Below are 17,173 nucleotides of genomic sequence, written 5' to 3'. Positions count from 1 at the left end.
TGTGCAGAAAGTTTTTAGTCCACTGTTATTGACTATTTGGGCTTTCTATCAATTATCCAGTAACGATTGAAAAGAAGGGAGAGGAAGAGAGAGACTGAGAGAAAGTGTGTGTGTGTGTGAGAGAGAGAGCTGCTTCCATGTGCAGGTGTCGGTACCCAAGCCCTCATACTACTCCTCACTTATCCTGTCTGTGCATCACACCCTGTCTGTCTTCTACTGTCTGTCTCTCTCCCCCGGTCTGTCTTCCTCTGTGTCTCTCTTTCCTCCACGCAGATATCTAAACTTCATCACCGACGCACGTTGTTTATTTGTTTACATTTTTTACATTAGGAGCCAACTGTACATATAGTGTTCAAAGGTCATAATTAATAATGTGTTTTATGATAATAGTTTAATCTGCACGTCCTGTATCAAAGCCATGAACGAATGTTCGCTGCGGTCGCCACCTAGTGGCCAATCACCGGAACTGTTAAGAAGGGAGAGAGGCGTCCTGAATGTTTCTGAACCTAAGGAAAGTTTGCAGGTTATTTTACCCTGTCAAATAAAACAAAAATATAAACAGATGGAAAATACTATTGATGTACATTTTAGAAAGCTGTAATGAAAACATGATTTCAGAATATCAAAGATAAAATGGAAGAAAAAAAAGAAAAATTAATGTAATTCAAATCTAAAAAAATTTAACAATTCAAATCATGGACGCATCAGAATATCATTAAACTAAACAACTTTTTTCACTGGCCTAAAAAAAAGGTACTTCATCTTTCTCTGCGGGCGAATTTCTGATATGCTTTATCATAACATGACACAAACAACGTAGACATGTTTTAAATAATTTTATTCTGTAGGAATTCTAAAATGAGTTCGAAGAAATGCAAAAATGATTTCTGTTTTTATACAATTCCACTTGAATAAAATGATTCATTTTCAAATTGCATTGGGTCACTATTAAAACGGATACCTGAAATTATCTATTTACAAAAGTCTGTTAAAAATGCTATTAGAATCCATTTTGTCTGTGTTCTTGATCCTCTGTTTCATGATTCCATCCTCCTCACAACCTCAAAATATTTTTTATTCAATTATAATTATAATGTTTTTCTTGGTACAAAATATTTAGTTTTACAATTTGAATCAAGTCTTTCTTTATTCCATCTTCATATCGTTGACAATAAGGGAGTATGTACAGGGGGAGAGGGTTACTGGTGTCATGTGATCTGATGTGGCGCCTCCAACATCTCCATAAGAAAGGTGTCAATGGGTGTGTCACCGATCAGCTTGAAGAAGAACAGATGCTCCAGACACTTGAGGCCGATAGAGCGCAGGGCGGGAAGGCGAAGCAGAAGCTTGGCAAACCTACAACAGTGCCATAATTATTTTCTGTTATGTTGAAAATCATTGTCTTGTTCACCCTTCAAAACATAAAAAACTGATTGAACAAAAATTTTGCTGCTCAGGTTACAATTAGACCAGTTCCATTATTGCGGCCAGTTTTCAACAATATATATGTTTGCTGCTTTGTCTGTTAGCAAGATTACACAAAAAGTACTTTATGAAACTTGGGTATGAACTCATGAAAGATGGACTTGAATAACTTTTCACACTTTTCATAGCACTGCCAAATAGAACTGCAGCGTAATCTGTTGCAATCCTTGTGTTCAAATGGATGTTTGTGTAAAATCAGAAGAAACATCCTTGAGGCTTTCCTTAGGTATTACGTTCTAAAGAACTAAGAGATCGATGGACCAGTACGAAAGTTTCAGAAATATTTCAGCTTGCGTATTTTATTTTTATGGTAGGTCATCATTCCCAATCAGGAAACAATTACAATTGTCAAAGTGTATATTGAGGTAAGCAAACGATGAAGGTGGAATCTTGTTTAGCTCCCATTCCCTGTAAGTATTAACACCATCAGCCTGTATACTTTTATATTTTTTAATCTACTACAACTCAAAGGGTTTAAGAACTGGAAGAGCTGTGGAGTAGTACAGAGTAGTCTGTACCATTACTATGTACAACTTTGACGCTGCAATGAAACAATGGAGATGGATAATAATTCATTCTGTAGTGTAAAGCGATTCTTACCTGCCAGGCTGCTCTGGATATTTTTGTTTCGTGTACGACTCCAGTGATGCGTAAACTTTTTCCCTCAACCCCTCAACCTCTGGCGGGTTCGAAAGACCTTTTGCATCTGAAAGCAATAAAATTAGCACAAATGTTATACTGATGAAACTAAAAAAGCCAGAGTGTCTCTATTGGGATGAAAAAATGGAGGCTGAACTGACCTGGGTTGAAGAGAACGATGGCTCTTAGGCAACCGAGTTCTGTTTTATCCATCTGCATATCTTTCATTTTTGATACTAACTCTGTCAGGACTCTGCGGGAGATCAAATTAATCACATTAAATTGATTTTGATCGAGACAATTGATGGTGAAAAACATCAAAATATAGTCCTCATATACAATTAAAAATTGTGGCCTCGAAGCTTAACCCAGAGAGGAGGGAAACACCTCAGATGGGATACGTGTTCATGGGGATGTAGCTCAGTGGTAGCGCATGCTTTGCATGTATGAGGCCCCCGGTTCAATCCCTAGCATCTCCACTTAAGGTGGATTCCCCAGTTTGGATCATTAAAGTGTATCTATCTATCGTTGAAGGGTCACACAAAAGACAAACAGCCATTCAGGCGGAAACAAACCCAGAAACTTCTTGCTATGTGGTAACAGCACTATCCACGGCACCCCCTCACCGTCCCACTGACCAGCTTTGAATGTGTGTAATTTTTGTCATTATCATTTACCTATCAAAGATGGAGCCCACTCCAGCACTGTGGGCACTGCTTCTATGGACGTGGAGGCCCGTCGCCAACAGGATTCCGTCTTTAACTGTGACCGAGCGATGTGAGAATGAGGCGATCAGGAGCTCATTCCAGCCTGGATGCAGAAATGAAACATTTGTGAGTCCTTCATGTATTTCAAACTCACTTTATGTTCTTCAAGAGTTTAAGCTAGATGACACAAATTATTTGGTTTTCAGTGTTCTGACTGTATTAAAGGCTGACGGGGGAACTACACAAGCCAGGCGGCTTCTACCCGTCAGCCCTTTATTTTGGATGATGTTGATGTTGCAAATGAGATGAAGGTGGTGAAGTCTGCTGTAATAACACCCCCCCCCCTCCAAAAAAAAAAAAACGAACAAAAAAAATACAAATTCTTTCTGCTGTGCAGCGTCTTTACTTCCTCAATCTCCCACCAGCAGAGGTCAGCACTGTTGCAGCTCTAAAAACTGTACACCGCACTGCTGGGGATTATATTTTCTGTCACTGTTCTAGTAATCTAAGTTAAAAATTGTATTGAGCAAATATTTTTTAATAGAACTCCTCCCAGCGTATGATTTAGTGAGCTGCAGGACAGTGGGTTGTGTTTACCTACCTGCTCGTAGTAGTATGACCTGGTCATCGATGGGGAGTTCAGAGAAGTGTGGGATTCTCTTGGCCCACTCCACCAAGGTGAAGAGCTGCTTGTCTGCTGCCTGGCAGATGTTGGTGACAGGGTCATTGGTCTGGAAAGGAGTAACAAGAAAACAGGTCAAGCCGACCTGGAGAGCTCCTTCAGCCACACCTGAACCTGCCTGAGAAGCAAGTCAGTGAGCAGGTGTAGCTGTCGCTGTTCAAGGGGGCTTAATAAACACCTACCAAACATGTCCTCTAAAGAACACAATTTATTTAATTCATATAGATCAATCTAATGCAATCAGCATAGATTCAAGCATAGGTGAGTCTTTTTGATTCAACATTATGAGTTCTGAGTTTACCGCAGACCGTGCAGATTCACCTGGAAAATGGTAAATTGGTCAATTTCACTGTGAAATTGATCATTTTTTTGATGAAAAATGATTCTCAAGGCAAAATCAGCAACGAACAACAACGAAAAAAACAAAAGCTGATTACTACAGCAGGAGATTGGCTAATCTAAGAAGTGACACTAGAGCCTGGATTCAGTCCCAAAAGCTGCTCTGCTTGTTTTACCTGTCATTACCTTATTTAACTTACCACAGACAAATGATTGAATCTGGCGGAATTTAATTTCTCTTGGCCGAAAAATCTTCCATCACTCAGTTTCACATAAGCAAAGAGCTTCTTTGCTCAGCTGGAATGTGTACTGGTCTGATAAGTGGTGGTCAGAAAATATTTTCTGGCCGCCACTTATCAGACCAACATAACTAAACAGCATATTTTTAGCATTCAGCGGTTACGGTAAAACACCCGCAAATCTGGGATTCTTACAGAGTTGCTTGGGCTGCCGTCGCTGTACGTCTCTGTTTTGGGCTCCACAGCCAGCTCAGCATCAAGGATTTTGTCTACAGGCATTTCCTCAGTGAAACTGCTGGTTGATTCCACCTCGCTGTCCCCCCGCTCCTTCCCACGTTGTCTCTCTTCCTGTACCGCTGCACAAGTACACAAACACATGCACATAAGACCAAAAACCCCAGGTTCATTTTCCTGAACAAAATAGATGTCCAGGTTTTAATATTAGTAGCATATTATGTTCCTGAAACTGAACAGGATGATACCAAGAAGCCAACAGTCTCCAACACACCTTCTCTTTTCATGCCCATTGCTAAGCACTTTTGGTAGCGACAGTATTGGCATCGATTTCGCTGGCGCTTGTCAATCAGGCACTCCTTGCTGTCTCGACATGTGTAGGTTAGATCTTTACGGACGGTCCTCTTGAAGAAGCCCTTGCATCCCTCGCAGCTGTAAACGCCATAATGCTTTCCTGCGGAAAAACAATCCACATCAGTCCAGCAGTACTGATCTACAATAACTGCCTCTTTAATCTCTTATGCTAAACCACCATTATTAAGAATACGTTTAACTATCATTACAAATGGTAGATTATGCGTAAATAATGCAAGTGCTACACACAAGTCCACTTGTAAGGCTTTTCATGAAACATGGCGACTTCCCCAACATGAGAGAGGCCATGAGCTGAACAAACATGGTAGGTGTAGGAGGTGGAACTGGAGAGGACAGACTTAAACTTGGGCTTTGTGAATGTGATTCTGTCTGTATCCGTAGTTCACTTATGTTGCTGTTCTGCACACCCTCCTCTTCATTACCACTGATGAGTCGTCAGCCAAAACCACCACCAGAGTCTGAACATGATCACAATCTCCCTGAAGAGTCTTAGTGCCAGTGACTTTCTGACAAACTGCTATTAAAACCGGTATTAAAACTGGTACTAAAACTGGTATTAAAACTGGTATTAAAACTGGTACTAAAACTGGTACTAAAACTGGTACTAAAACTGGTATTAAAACTGGTATTAAAACTGGTACTAACTGTTTGTATTATCTGCTACAATAAATGTGGACAAATTTCAGCGGTTGTCCGAATTTATTGTTTTACATGGAAAAAATAATAAACACTTCTGGTAAAACAGGACGTCAACTTAATTTTATGTATTTAAGGATCATAAATCAACACCTCACAGATTGTTTACCTCAAAAAAAGTGACAAACAAGGCATTGTGATTATTTTTGAAATAATGGATTATTCACCTTAAGTCATTTTATAATTTCAATGCCATTGTAGTAAAAATTACTTTTTCTCTTTTCTCTCCCCCATGCTTGACCTTTGACATTACCTGAGGAGCGGTCCCCACAAATGGAGCAGATGTGTTTGGACATTCCTCCTGGGCTGGTACACTGGTAGTTGATGTTTCCAAGATTCTGTAGACCAGGTGGAGGCTTGATGTCCTCTGGGCTGCTAACACTGTTCATAGCATTGATCTGAAGATGACAGGATGGGAGAACATAAAGAAAGAGTGGAAGCTGAGGCAGCCGGACATGAATGAGCAAAACAAAGCAGAGGAGGGAGGAGAGGGCAAGAGCGAGAAGTGTTTTGCTGTTTCATGACACTCTCCTCTTCCTCCATTTTCACAATTTGTCTTCCGCTCACTCACAGTATTTTTTATTTTTTTACTCCCCACCCACACGCTTCATTGTGAAAGTGTCTCAGGCTGTGATCACATGCTTAGTCAGTGGGTGGAGCTGACGCTTTAGAGGTTCATGAGGTTTTTTTTAGTGTTTGTTGATGGGGTAAGCAAATGAGAGAAGTCACATGTGCAGACAGTGAAGTTCTCAGACACAAGCAGCAGAGGGCACTCATGTGTAGGTGTGTATGTTTGTCATTAAGACAAGGTTACTTTAAGCCAGGTTTAATTTCATTTTCACTTCATTTTCTCATTATCATTCTACCTGCCTACTTCTTAATTTAATTCAGATGCTGCGAGATACAGAAACATTTGATTTCCCTCCTAAAGTAGATCCATGAACTGGACTCCCCTGGATTCCAATTTCAAGTAAGTTTAAGTTACTTGTCTTTGTGATTCCATTAGTTTACCTTCTTTTGTTTTCTAAATAGACCTGCTGAAAAATATACAGTATATCATCCTATTAATAGCAAATATTGTACTGCTGATGTTAGAAAATGTATTATTTCCATATATATATAACATGTACTGTATATATATAATAAGCATCACACATGTTAGTCTTTAACTCATATAGCAGAATGAGAAGAACTGAAGCACTGACATGACTGCATTGTTTTTACCCCCAATAAAAATATGATGTGATGATGTAGAACAAAGCTGTCAGCATATCTTTGCATCTGTCTGTAAGCACTGTTGTGTGGCAAAAGTCACAGAAACTACATATACACACAGGGTTTGCCAAACTCATTAACATTGTGATAGGGAATAGAAATGATCTCATGAAAACAAAATCTTAAAGTACAGTATGTCTGAAGGTGGTCAATTTTTCTGCAGCATGTCGGCAAATGATACATTACAGCTTCACCAAACATTACACATAATTTTCAAATTTCATCCATATAAACTATGTACTCATTTGTTTAATGGAAAACCTCAGCTTTAGGCTCAAAAAAGAAATGAATGATACGTGAAAGTGATACGTTTGTAGTGCAATTTGTTTGTGAGGTCAGGAGCATATGTTATTTTCAGGTGACTCTAATTTTATATTAAACTGGAAATACATTAGCAGATATTGAATTAGAGCCTGAATTATCTGCATTCTAAAAGATAAGACACAAACTCTACACAGCCATTTTATTAGTCTTCACCTCAGCAGGCATAGCTTCAAACTTCCAGCAGGTGCGAGACACCACTACGACGGATACACAGCGATGTGTAAAAAATATCATTATTATCATTAAAAAAAAAAAGAAAATAAATGTGCACAGAGTCATTCATGATGGGCCAGATGTAGGACTGGGTTGGCTGGTGTGTGTTAGACACACCCACCATGCTGCTCCTGCCCACGAGACTTAAAGAAATTAAAATAACTGGCCTTCTCCACCACTTACAAGAGCTAATAAAACTCAGAAAACGAGGCTAAAACATGTTTGGGGTCGAACAACAAGTCCAGCCTCCTTTGACTGCCACATATCTCTCTTGTTCTTATCAACCTTGTACCCTTTGACTCTCTATTGACAGGCCGGATATATATTTGTGCTTCAAATTTTTGTTTGTTTAGTTGTTTATGTGGAAACATCTGCACTTCATGTGGAAACAACAAATATGACCTACATATGGCCTCCTGTCCTATATGTTTGATGCAGCGTGACATATAGGACATCTTTGACAGTCACCTCAGGCTCTTCCTATCACTTATTTACAATGTGCACTCTCTTTTGAATATCTTCTAATGGCAGACTGAACTCTAGCAGTAAAGGACAGTATACTTTACTTTCATTTTAGTTGTAATTCACTTTCTCACCACCGCCATCTCCCACAAGCGATGGCCCAAAGTCAGACTATCACACACACATGAGCATTCAGACCACTGTGTGCTCATTTGTCAGTGGCGACCAGCCATTACTTTGGAGCGTACTGTCCAACACAAAAGAGTAATTTTGCACATATATGGCTTGAAAAATAAGTCTTTCAAACATACGCGCTGCTTTAGATGGGGACAACATGCTGCTGCAAGCACTTTATATGGATTATTAATGCACCATCATTCCTTATACAACAGACGGTATGAAGAACACACTTATTCAGACATATAAGGTTCAGTTGGGCTTTTAATGCTTCCCCACTATTGAGATTCTTTTCAGTCAAATCAGAACTAACTGATTGATAGATAATGAAGTCCACACTCACTAACAATAAATCATATATGTTAGCAGAAATGACACAGCGCTTCCAGCTTCTAAATGTAATAAAATAAAACCTTCTTTCATATTCAAGTAAAAATGTCAAAGGTAGAGTGTGAATATGTCAGCATGGGCTTCAGAAAATTAACAGAACGAGGCAATTACGATCGTCATCTGTTCATCTATGAATGAATGAATGAAAATTCATTGACTGCTATTTTAAAAGCCTGGAAACATATATTCTAAAATGTACTTATTTATTTGTCATTAAATTCTGTTATAACTTTGTTTACAATTAATTTAAACTAACTATCCATCCATCCATCCATTTCCTCTGCTGCTTTTTCCGAGTTGACGGGTCATGGGGTTTATTGGAGCTGACTATGTAAGTAAAATAAATAAATTTAAAAAACACCCCTTCCTTCAATATGGTCAATTTTTGTCAATCATTTGTAAATTCAGTTCATACAGTACATTAAAAACATTAAAAGTTACAAGATGATTGCAGAAAAAAATAAATATTAGCAGAGTGGACGTAAAACTATGACACTGAATTTCCTGCTGTTCTGTTAACTGACCACTGCTCCTGAACGTCAGCTAACTCATGGAAAACGGCATGAGATGCTAGATGACATAATAACCTGATGGTTACACGGTGCAATCATATCAGCATTGACTACCTCTAAAGGCACAGATCCATACTGTCATTGAACCAATGAATACAGTGTGTGCCCTGCAGCACCGGCCTCGATCCAGCCTCTGAAGCATTGTGTGTGTGTGTGTGTGTGTGTGTGTGTGTGTGTGTGTGTGTGTGTGTGTGTGTGTGTGTGTGTGTGTGTGTGTGTGTGTGTGTGTGTGTGTGTGTGTGTGTGTGTGTGTGTGTGTGTGTGTGTGTGTGTGTGCCCGCCCATGTGTGTGTTTGGAGTTTGGAGTTCATTAAAAAAAGAAGCTCAATATTAAGTCAATTTGGGTGCAATAGCCTTGATGCAATTATAAATTTACACTGATGGTGACTGAAAAGAGGAGTCAGAGTTGTCAGGAAGAGTGAAGAAATTCAGAGAAAATGAAAATGTTGCATTTCTCTTCCTTTCTCTCAATTATCCATTAAATGGCTAATGGTTAGCCTGACTTAAGACCCCCCCCCCATGATGGCAGCAATGCAGAATTCAAGGATGACCTTTAGGGCAAGAAGTTTAAAGGTCAGTAGAAGGGTAGGAGGGAGAGAAGAATTCTAAGGGATGCCTGTCAAATACACTGGATACATCTTAAGCCTTCAGTTGGCTGTCAGAGACTCCAAGAATGAGAGGCACACTATCAAGAAGAACATGATAGTTACACAGTTAGTGTAGCATAACCAGTGCAGATAGCCCTTGCCACAAGCTGAAAATGAAGCTGTGTTGATAAAGTATGAAGCTTAGGAGAGAGGACAAATGAACTAAAAAGAAAGTGTTTTTTTGTGGAGGAATGCTGTCTTCACATGTTCTTCTAGTTTATATGCATGATCTCTGATAAATACATGTTTCAAACACTAAGCAGCTGTGAAAGGTCACATTCAACAAAAAAATACAAGTAAATAAAAAATATATTTCTTCAAGTAGAAAAACAAAGTGAAATTTGGATGAATGAGGTGTTACATGAGGAGAATATCCTAATGATTACCATCAAAACACCCACACGTTCTCACCTGTGGACTGCTGAGTGGTCCGAAGTTCATGTTGGGTGTAGACTGCAACGATATAGAGGGCGAGCCCAGAGAAGATGTAATGACAGGGTAGGGCGAGGCCAGGCCGTTCATTGGCGAACCCACGGTGGACACAGCAGAAGGTAATTGCCTGGAAGTGCTGATAACGGACGGATGGCCTCCCATGCCACCCATATGAGGGGCGTGAGGGTGGGCTGCGCTCATTGGCCCCGTGGAATCTAGAGGAGAAGAAACTAAATGTTAAAAATGAGTGAGGAAACAAAACATTTACAAAGAGCTGATTGGGTAATGTATCCCAACCCATGTATCCAATATCACAAACCTTGTCGTGAATTTGATGTGTGGGTTTTGCTGACATTCTTTCAGAAAAGTCACTTTTCAACTATGGTTGTTGATGATAATGTGTTTGTACTGTTATTATGAGTTTTTCCATTATTAAGATAAGAAAACCTCAAACTAGCAACATGAATTGTGAAAAAGACAGTCTTTTATCATTTGAAACAAAATATTGCAATGAAGCATTAAATATGCATTGAAGTAAATACATTGTTTGCTATCATGTATGTGTAGCCACCTTGTTTTACACATCCCATAATGATGTAACAGAACTGGGAGCCTTATGCATCTGCTGTTTTGCTGAAAACAAGTGCTTGTTACATATTCAAACAAAGCAAGTGATTGCAACCAAAACAATGTGCTGAAAGACACTGAAACAGCTGGGCTGCACAACTGAGTACAAATTCTGTCTCTGTTAGTATAAGGGACAGTTTTATCACAATTAATAGTTTTCATTTAACTTAACATTGTCAAATCTAAAGTGTCCAAAGACAAAGATGATCCTCTGTACTGGAAAAAACTAAATTGAACTGTATAGAACATAAATTCCATCAAAGAGGTAACATGGTAAAATGACAAGAACGGTTCAAATATAGGTAAGAAAGTAAAAAATAAGACAACTGAGGAAACCCATGATAAGAAGCACAGGTTTAGGACAGCTATCAAACACAAAGTCAAACTTCATTAAATTCTGTGCAGGACTGAAAGAGAAAGCATACATTGAGCTTTAAAATACCACCAGAATATACACATCAGACAATTACACTTTAATCTGAGGGGCTGAGCAGCTACAAAGTAAAAATGGCAAGACCCATCTAAGGTATAAGTCTGATATATTAGTGAAGGACTTGATCTGAACAAGCCTGTTCAGGATGGACCATTTGGGTTAAGGTTAGGGTGAAAATTTCTCAACAAAACACTCCAAAGTCACATTCCAGACTCAGTCCCTCTTTGGGCCCTCAAAAATACAATGTGCCATTATGTATTTCCATTTCCCAGCAAGGAGGCTACAGGTCAATAATGGTACATTATCATCATTATATCCAGCATTCAGCAGCAACACAATGACCAGCAGATGTAGGTGAGGGTATGTTGGACAGAGCCCTGGAGCTGCACCCCTCACTGCTGCACAAAGAACTCTCCACCTGTTCATGCTATGATTATGTCTGTGTAGGTACTCAGTCATCCAGGTCATGGTTATCCAAAACTGTTTAAGTCAATCCACTGGACGTTAATAAAGTTCAGAACTGAAGAAGTCTCTTGGATGAGAGACGAAATTTCTTCAAGAACTTTCTTAACGTCCAGTGGATTGACTTAAACAGCTTCGGATTCTATGATTATTCATACAACCCTGGTGCAAAGTCCAAAATACGCCAAAAGTTGACAGCCCTGAGCAAATCATATGTCAAGCTGGAAACACCTTTGAGTGGTTTTTATGATAAGGGAAATACATCTATACCTACATAAATATAGACAGACACACACAGATATTCTGAGATTCCTTGAATGTATAGTTAGATGGTTTATAATGAAAAATGGTGCATTTCTACATGAATGCGGTGGAAAGTAATTCTAAAATTCACCTTAGAATCTGAGGATATATTGCTGACTAACACTCAAATATGTCTTTAAGTAGTTTTACAAACATGACTTCACAAAAGGACGCCTGTCTGACTTCGGTCAAGGGGCGCTGACTTTGCTTTGCATCAACTGATGTAAACTGACAGGCTGGCATTTACATAGATGACCTACTTAGAAAAGCCGTCAGTCATCAGGGAAGCAGGGCACAGTGTGTAATTTCATGCATGTGCTGTTGCTGTGAGGCTATTCACCATCAAACAAAATACAAACGCCAACATGCATATACAGCATGGACATGTAAGGAACAACATGGGGAACAAGGGACGCCCGGCTGTCATTCCTGATTCTTGCCATTGTACTGACCCACGCAGTGAGCAGCAGCTCTTTGGGCTGACGATGACTCAACGAAAGGACTAAGGTCACGGATTTTTATGAGGAAAAGCTAAGTGATGAATTCTGACATGCCACCATCCACCAATAACATTTAACTAATGTGAACACTCATATATCTTAAATATCAAAAGCTTCCATTTATGCATCATTGCCCTCTGTCCAACTCGTAAACACATATTAGGCCCAATGCCACTGATATTTAAATGTCACATTTATGTGCTCTCATGTGTGCAGGACAAGTCAGTGGCATAATGTGCATGCACAGACCAGCAACTGTTTATTTTTTTTAAAAGATGCAAACTAAAGCAATTTCTCCTGTCTCTCTGTCAGCTCAACAGAGCATCTACAGATGACTGTTCAAGTCCTCCTTCGTTGCCATGGGTTACATGACAGGAAATGCAGGTTATATCCTTATGGATAATCAGTTTATGCATCTAATCCTCCTATTTTGACTCAATACTTTCAATTCATGTTAGGTGGCGATTCTGTTTGAAAGGAAATATCTTCTCCCACAATCACTTGAAAATCAAGAGACAAGGGCTTGTTCTGACTGCTTCATGTGTTCACCGATGTTAAAGTTTCTGAACATAGAGGGAATAACAAGATCCATAAGGTAAACGAGGTCCTTGATTCTGTGGCTCTGCATTCTGCATTCTCTTACAGTCAGTATATGATGTATTTTTCTGTGTTCCATAGTTTCTAACTGGTAGATTTGATGGATGAGAACCACATTGATAAAATGAGTGTTCCCCTTCCTATATTTTTCCATGCAAACACTGAACTTTGAGATTTCCTATGACAACAATGGCATATATTAAGATAAGACACACCATGATGGGGACATACTGGATGTGAATTGACCTCTTTTAGGGTCACATCCAGTTCTTTATCTGTTCTTTTCTTATCTTGTTGTCATTTCTGTTTGTCTTTTTTGTGGGTAAGGTTGTAACTGCTCCATTGTATGGAATAATCATTATCTCAGTCTTACTGCCTCTACATTACTGAAGAGATAAAACAAGACATAATATTTGTGGGAAATTGAAAACTTCTTCTCACCCACACCATCTGTCACAAGAACATGCTAACAAAGACAAGTCTGTTGGTTTCTGCTTCTATGAAATAGTTACGTATGTTCACTAACAATGTTTTCACTGTTTCACTGACTATCAAACTTGCTCTGGAGATGTTCTTTTGAGAGAGATAATGGATGAATACTTCACAGCTCTAGATTTGTCCAAAGCTGGATATGAGAAACATATGCTCTGTTTAAAGGAAATGCAAACTTTGAGTCATTCAATGAGTTTTCTTTCAATTTAAAAGAATTGGGAAACAGGAATGTCATATTGTTTGCCTCCATGCAGGATCTTTTGCGTGAAGCCACACTCTAAGACACACAGCTGGCCATTCACTCTTTCTCTGAATGCCAAGAAACAGATGTTGTGCAACTTCCTGTTTAGCACTGTAGTTATAGCATCGACCCCCTTTCCTACTTGCACACTTTCTTTAGCAGCTTCAATGATCCTTGCCGGACAAATATGTGTCAGAGACTCCCTATTTTTCCCACAAAGATGAGGTTACAGAAAATATATACAACATTAAAAATAACTTTAATGATTACACATTTTATTATGTTCACTGTATCTTATAATGAAACATCCAAAATCTACTGCTTTGGTCAAAAAATATAAAATAGCAGGAGTGTATTCCAATCTTTATGTCTTGCAGATTTATTTAAATATGTAGATTATGTAATGGAAGAGTGCTGTACAACATGTACTGTGTCTGATTTTGTGCACTGACCCCTCTCTTTGTGTGCATGACAAATTCCTGTTGGGGCTCATTCAAATCTATTCTAGAAGTGCTGAGCAGGAGATACAATAACAAGGCCATCGCCACGCCAACCAACAATTTCCCAACGCGTCCTTGCAGCTATCAAAGTAACAAGTATTCTGTTTGCTTGGGCCAAATGTATAAGGTGGCAATTTAAATGCTGCAGATGGTATGTTACCAGCTGAAATAGTAAAAAGATTAGCACAGTAGTTGAACAGAAATTTAATCTTAATATATGCTGATTTTTGACAGGGACAAACCAATAATTCTCTCAAATGTATCATTTTAAACTGAACAAACTTGACGCCAATGCTTGTTTTCTTGCCTTTTGCAGCTTGTCTTAAACTTAGGACAAACAAGACGTGAGGATCGTAATAATCTCATCTTCAGCCACTTTTCCGCATTGCGGGTCAAGGGTATCCCAGCTGGTTACAGGCGAGAGGCGGGGTACACACCGGACATGTCACCAGCACATCGTGGGACAACAGGAAAGACAAACAACCAATCACACACATATTCAAACCTACTGTCAGTTTGGTCTGATCAGTTCACCTAAGCTGCCTGTTTTTAGAGGTGGGAGGAAGTCAGAGAACCCGGAGAGAACCCACACAGACATGAGGAGTACATACAAACCCCACACAGAAAGGAATCAAATCCAGAGCCTTCTTGCTGTGAGACGACAGCGCTACCCACTGTGTCATCATGCCACCTGCACAAAATCAGTTTTTATTATTATTATTATTATTATTATTATTATTAATATTATTACTAATAATAATAATAATAATAATAATAATAATAATAATAATAATAATATAATAATAATAATAATAATAATAATAATAATGACAGCTAACCTGCCAGCCTCAACCCCACATCGTGAGTTGGACCACAGTACAGTTATATTGTGGTGACCTTAAAAATCTGAATCTTTCAAACTTTTTCCTACAAGGCTACAGTGTTGTTTTCCCCCTCTGACTCCTGCAACCCACAATGTTACAACTTTATAGATAGATGCACTGCCTACACTCAAAAATAACAGGAACACGTGAAGGAGACCTTCAGCAGAGGGTCAGAATCTCTGACTCCAAACATACCCTTTATCCTATGCTACTTAAAAGTAGCAGACCAGCAAAGTGAGCATTACGCTCCAGTGAACAGCCCATAAATCATCTGTCTTAAACTAAAAAGCGAATAATTCATTCTCTTGTTCCTGATTTTTGACAGCTGTTTTTTTGTATAGTAAAAGTCAGAAAAGGTTTGATGGAGATATTGTTCTGATATTTTCAAGACATTAATTTTAACAGAAAAAAAAGATCCACCAATAACAAAAACAGTCATAAGATAGTCATAAAAAACAGTCAGTTTCTTAAAACACGACATTATAGCTGATAATGATGTAACCTGAGTTAGAGCAGGGAACAGGTGGAGGAGAGCTAGAGAGGTGGAGGTTTGTCCTGGAAAGGAGAGGAATGAAGGTTAGCCACAGTAAGACAGAGTACATGTGTGTGAATGAGAGGGACCCAAGTGGAATAGTGAGGTTAGAGTGAGAAGAGATCAAGAAGGTGGAGGATTTTAAGTACTTAGGGTCAACAGTCCAGAGCAATGGAGAGTGTGGAAAAGAGGTGAAGAAGCGTGTACAGGCAGGATGGAACGGGTGGAGAAAAGTGTCAGGTGTGATGTGTGATAGAAGGGTTTCAGCTAAAATGAAAGGAAAGGTGTACAAAACTGTGGTGAGACCAGCGATGTTGTTTGGTCTAGAGACAGTGTCACTGAAGAAAAGACAGGAGGCAGAGCTGGAGGTAGCAGAGATGAAGATGCTGAGGTTCTCTCTGGGAGTGACCAGGAAGGATAGGATCAGGAATGAGTACATCAGAGGGACAGCACATGTTAGAGGTTTTGTAGATAAAGTCAGAGAGGCCAGACTGAGATGGTTTGGACATGTCCAGAGGAGAGATAGTGAATATATTGGTAGAAGGATGTTGAGTTTGGAACTGCCAGGCAGGAGACCTAGAGGAAGACCAAAGAGGAGGTTTATGGATGTAGTGAAAGAGGACATGAAGGTAGTTGGTGTGAGAGAAGAGGATGCAGAAGACAGGGTTAGATGGAGGCGACTGATTCACTGTGGCGACCCCTGAAGGGAAAAGCCGAAAGGAAAAAAAGAAGACTGATGTAACCTGAAAGAAAAGGAGTTGACAATAGGACACACATCAGCTATTTTATATACAAAACATATTGAAATTCATTAATCTGAAAATAACTTGATGTATGACAGCGTCTGTGCAGTGCTGTTTTAACAAGCGAGTCCACCTCCCTCTCTGTATACACCTCTGCCCAGAGCTCTGCCTCTCTGGAGGCTTCCATCAAAACACAGTAAAGAGACCTGGGATTCTCTGAATGAATACTGCAGAGCAATGGAACCACAGATAGAGTAAAACGCTGACTTTATCTTCATCGATCATTCTCCCAACATCCTCTAAGACATTTATTTGTGATCATTAATATTTTTCTGTGTAACTGCCCTGCTTCGGTATTTGGCTCGTTTCCACTGAGGGAAGTCGGTGGAAACGAGTGTCACAAAAACAATTTATTCAGTAATCCTCTGTGAATCCTTACTTTGTTTTAATTGATTGACATAGAAATAGATAACTCAATATTTGGTGCTTGTGAATCGTCTCTATCAGCTCTTGCTTCCAGGTCTAAAAACATTTCTATGGGCTGAAAGAGCATTGACGTCGTCAGCTGGTGGGAAAAGCAGATGAGCTGGCAGTTTTGCCACAGGAGTGTGTGTGTGTGTGTGTGTGTGTGTGTGTGTGTGTGTGTGTGTGTGTGTGTGTGTGTGTGTGTGTGTGTGTGTGTGTGTGTGTGTGTGTGTGTGTGTGTGTGTGCGTGTGTGTGTAATGGTAAGGAGGCCAACATGCTCAGCAGAGGAAGCATAAATTGGCCCAGAGAGGCCAATCCTTGAACGACGCGCCTCAACAGGGTGTAGCATTTTCATTTCTGTAAGTTACTTCTATAGAAAGGAGCCTCTATAAGGTACAGGCTTGTCACTCACTGCACAATCAAGACAGACCACAGAAGATCTATACACTGCTGTTCCAACACAAGCATCTGTTTGAGAGCAAACAGTCAGAGCAGCTAGGGGCAC

General features: G+C 39.5%; 1 protein-coding gene across 3 annotated transcripts in view; it reads right to left on the bottom strand.

Annotated features, from left to right (window-relative positions):
• Positions 1-821: 821 nt before the first annotated feature.
• Positions 822-17,173, bottom strand: part of rxrgb (retinoid X receptor, gamma b) — a 27,556-nt gene continuing 11,204 nt past the window's right edge. For all 3 annotated transcript variants that reach the window (XM_068319026.1, XM_068319023.1, XM_068319024.1), the window contains 9 exons: positions 9,868-10,103; positions 5,650-5,794; positions 4,600-4,779; positions 4,287-4,447; positions 3,433-3,562; positions 2,802-2,934; positions 2,286-2,377; positions 2,086-2,191; positions 822-1,356 (listed from right to left, as the gene is read on the bottom strand). In XM_068319026.1, coding sequence (XP_068175127.1) covers positions 1,209-1,356; positions 2,086-2,191; positions 2,286-2,377; positions 2,802-2,934; positions 3,433-3,562; positions 4,287-4,447; positions 4,600-4,779; positions 5,650-5,794; positions 9,868-10,103 — 1,331 coding nt within the window. In that variant the 3' untranslated portion in view covers positions 822-1,208. The remainder of the gene's footprint in view (positions 1,357-2,085; positions 2,192-2,285; positions 2,378-2,801; positions 2,935-3,432; positions 3,563-4,286; positions 4,448-4,599; positions 4,780-5,649; positions 5,795-9,867; positions 10,104-17,173) is intronic.

Source organism: Antennarius striatus, chromosome 7 (genome assembly GCF_040054535.1).
Source record: "Antennarius striatus isolate MH-2024 chromosome 7, ASM4005453v1, whole genome shotgun sequence".
Classification (NCBI taxonomy): domain Eukaryota; kingdom Metazoa; phylum Chordata; class Actinopteri; order Lophiiformes; family Antennariidae; genus Antennarius; species Antennarius striatus.
This window is presented reverse-complemented; position numbering and strand designations above follow the sequence as displayed.